Here is a 3,609-nt window from a genome sequence, read left to right on the forward strand (position 1 = left end):
AAGGAATTATACAAATGACAAATTCTAGTTTTAATTCTAGAAAATAATAATCAAAAATCGACTCGGATATAATAATATTAAAAAGGGAATCCCATATGAAGGACCCCTCAGGGGTTCACCTACTATAGGTGAGTACGATTGTCCCAATTCCGAGGTACCCAGGGATCTTTACTCCCTTCATGTTCAAACTCCCCTGCGCTTTCCGCTTGCTGCTGTTTTTCCTTCCCTCGACGGCAAGCGAGGGAGCTCCCCATGGGAAGCTGTCGACGCTCTATTTACTTCTTGCTTCTCATGGACAGCCAAAAACCCTACGTGTTGGCCGTGCGTGGCGACCCATAAGACGGGTGGTACATTTTGCTGACCGGTGTATCAATCGGCCGGTATCCTCGGCACATGACTGGACTGCTCAAGGGGTTCAAGCGAAGGGGTCACTCCTTGGGCTTGGCGTTAAGGGTGGTCACTGTCCCCTGGGTTGACTCCGAGCGTATGGGTAACCGATTAGCACTATGGTAAGTACCGAGGCTGAAAGTGCCCAGAGCCGGTTTCTGCCATCCCTTGTTGGGCTCCGTAGTGGGCGGTGCCGTCGGGCCTGAACCCCCATCAATATCGTATGGGCAAAAGAAAGAAAAACCTTGCTCCCTTCAGTGGGCAACAAAGAAATCCTAACTTGTTTGAAAAAGCATTTGACAAATTTTTCATTGTAAAACGCATTTCTGGAAATAACTAAAGTTTTCATAATATATCACCATTTCTTGTGGAAAAAGGAATTACAGGCACACTTGGAGAAGTCGCATCAACTCGCAAACTTCGCTTTGGAGACCTGCTTGTGGAGGTCAATACCCGCAAGCAAGCCCAACAGATAGTTAAATTAACAACTCTAGCTACTATAACAGTCAGTGTAAGTTCTCATAAAGCACTTAATTTTTCGAAGGGCGTTATGACTTGTACCGAGTTATTTAACGATTCCCTAGAAAAAATTACCCATGAATTGAAACCTGAAGGAGTGACGCATGTACGTCGTATAACCATTCAGCGGGATGGACAACTCCTCCCCATAAAGCACTTTATTATAACTTTTAATAGACCAAAAGAACCAGAACGTGTAAAAGTCGGCTACATGAAATTAGCCGTCAGGCCATACATTCCGAATCCTCTCTGTTGCTTTCAGTGCCAGCGTTTCCGCCATTCGAAGGCCAACTGCCGCGGGACTCTCACTTGCGCCTGCTGTGCGGTAAAAAATTATGATAGCTAGCAATGTTCTGCACAGGAGAAATGTGTTAATTGCGCCGGCAATCATACTTCCTTTTCTCGATCTTGGCCTCGTTGGTTAATGGAAAAGCAAATAGTAACGATACAATGTAAAGAAAATATTCCCTACCCAGAATCTAGGCGTAAAGTTATTGCCCTGACGCCAAAACCTGGTGTGACTTCCACTTCCGTTGTTCGACAACAATTTTGTGAAACTGCTCCTGCTCTAACTGTGCGAAGAATATCAGTAAGAATACCAGTCATACCAAACACCCTGACCAATCAGATTTGGATACTGAAAATTCTTTAACTAGTGTTCCTGAAACTAGCAAAACTGAGAAATCTCTACACAAAAGACCCCTCAGGGGCTCACCTACTATAGGTGAGTACGGGTGTCCCAATCCCGAGGTTCCCAGGGATCTTTACTCCCTTCATGCTTACTCTCCTCTACGCCTTCTGCTATTTACTTGATCCTTCCATCCCTCGACGGCAAGCGAGGGAGCTCTCCATGAGAAGCCGTCGCCACTCTGTTTGCTTCTAGCTTCTCATGGACAGCCAATGTCCCACGTGTTGGCCGTGCGTGGCGACCCATTTGAAAGACGGGTGGTGCACTGTGGTCACTAGTCTGCTAGGGATCAAGCGAAGGGGTTACTCCTTGGGCTTGGCGTTAAGGGTGGTCACTGTCCCCGGGGGTAACTCCGAGCGTATAGGTAACCGATTAGCACTAAGGTAAGCGCCGAGGCTGGAAATGACCAGAGCCGGTGGCTGCCTTCCCTTGTTGGGCTCCGTGGTGGGTGGTGCCGTCGGGCCCGAATCTCCCTTAATATCGCATGGCTCCTCCTAAAAAATCTCCCTTCAGTGGGCATCAAAAAGCAATGAAATTAATTCCAAATGAACAAAAATTTGACATCTTCTTTATCATTAAACGAATATCGGATAAAAACGAATCATTTAACTCTGTATCTCCTTTCCTTGTACAGAAAGCTATCACAGCAACAGTTGGTGAGGTCTCCTCAATCCGCAAAATGCGTTCAGGGGACTTACTAGTAGAAGTTTGTTCTAAAAAGCAATCGCATCAAATTTTAAAATTAAAAGCATTAGCCACAATACCTGTTTCTGTTCAGCCTCATTTATCACTAAATTATTCAAAGGGTGTGATCACTTGTGGTCAATTATTTAATGTACCTCTCGAGGAAATATTGAAGGAATTGCAGGGTCAAGGAGTGACACATGTACGCCGCATAACCATTCGGCGGGATGGACAAATCCTTGACACTAAACATCTCATACTAACCTTCCATTCCCCGAAATTGCCAGAATTTATATATGCCGGGTATATGAAATTGCCAGTGAGGCACTATATACCAAATCCTCTGAGATGCTTCCAGTGTCAGAGATTTGGTCACTCAAAAGCTAATTGCCGCGGGGCTGTTACTTGCGCCCGCTGCGCTGAGAAAGGCCATGAGAGTCAACAATGCACCGCACAAGAAAAATGCGTGAACTGCGATGGAAATCATTCATCCTTTTCTCGGTCTTGTAAACGGTGGACTCTAGAGAAACAGGTTATAGCTTTGAAAATAAAAGAGAGCCTCTCTTATCCCGAAGCTAGACGGAGGATTTTAGCTGAAACTCCTACGCCAGGTTTGAGTTATGCCTCTGCGGTACAAAAAAACATTCTGCGCAAATTGTTCATGCCAAAACTGCATTAAGAATAAGCCTAAAACCAAACCACCCGAGAAAACATCCGATTCTGACACTGAAAGATCAACGGCTAGTGCTCCTGAAACTTGCAAGCCTGGAAAAAATAAACAAAAACTCAAATCTAGCAAGTCTTTGAAGCTTAAGCTTGCGAAGCGTGGTCTTAAGCAAAACGACCTGCCAATAAAATTGAAAAAATCGGTATTAAAAAATTCGGCTGCCTTGGGGTTAGCGGCACAAGGTAAAGTCCACAAGGACTTGACGTCGATTTTTGGTGGCATTACTAATAGCCCAGATATCAAATTACATCCGTCCGAGGATGAATCTGAGCTTGAAATGAGTTGCGAAGATTTAGCAACTTCAACTACTGCCTCTTCTCGCCCCTCTTCTAAACCAGTCTTATAATGGGTACCTTCCTCTCTTGGAATTGTCGCGGCATTCGGTCCAAACTTAATGACATTAAATCCATTTTAAACAAATTTCATCCTATCTGTTTTGGTGTCCAACAGACTTTTCTGACACCTAGCATTCCTCTAAAATTACGCGGCTATAACTGTGCTAGGAAAGATGCAGACATATCATCTCGTCCTTCGGGTGGTGTCTGTATTTTTACTTCAAATTCATATCCGAGCACACTTTTGCCTTTGCATACACCCTTACAGG

At 44.7% G+C, this 3,609-nt stretch overlaps 1 protein-coding gene across 1 annotated transcript; it reads left to right on the plus strand.

Annotated features, from left to right (window-relative positions):
- Nucleotides 1-2,273: 2,273 nt before the first annotated feature.
- Nucleotides 2,274-3,351, plus strand: LOC129956666 (uncharacterized). The gene is made up of 2 exons (XM_056068598.1): nucleotides 2,274-2,909; nucleotides 2,959-3,351. Exons 1-2 carry the CDS (start codon nucleotides 2,274-2,276, stop codon nucleotides 3,349-3,351), a joined length of 1,029 nt encoding a protein of 342 aa, XP_055924573.1.
- The last annotated feature ends 258 nt before the right edge of the window (nucleotides 3,352-3,609 follow it).

Source organism: Argiope bruennichi, chromosome 11, assembly GCF_947563725.1.
Source record: "Argiope bruennichi chromosome 11, qqArgBrue1.1, whole genome shotgun sequence".
NCBI classification, from domain to species: domain Eukaryota; kingdom Metazoa; phylum Arthropoda; class Arachnida; order Araneae; family Araneidae; genus Argiope; species Argiope bruennichi.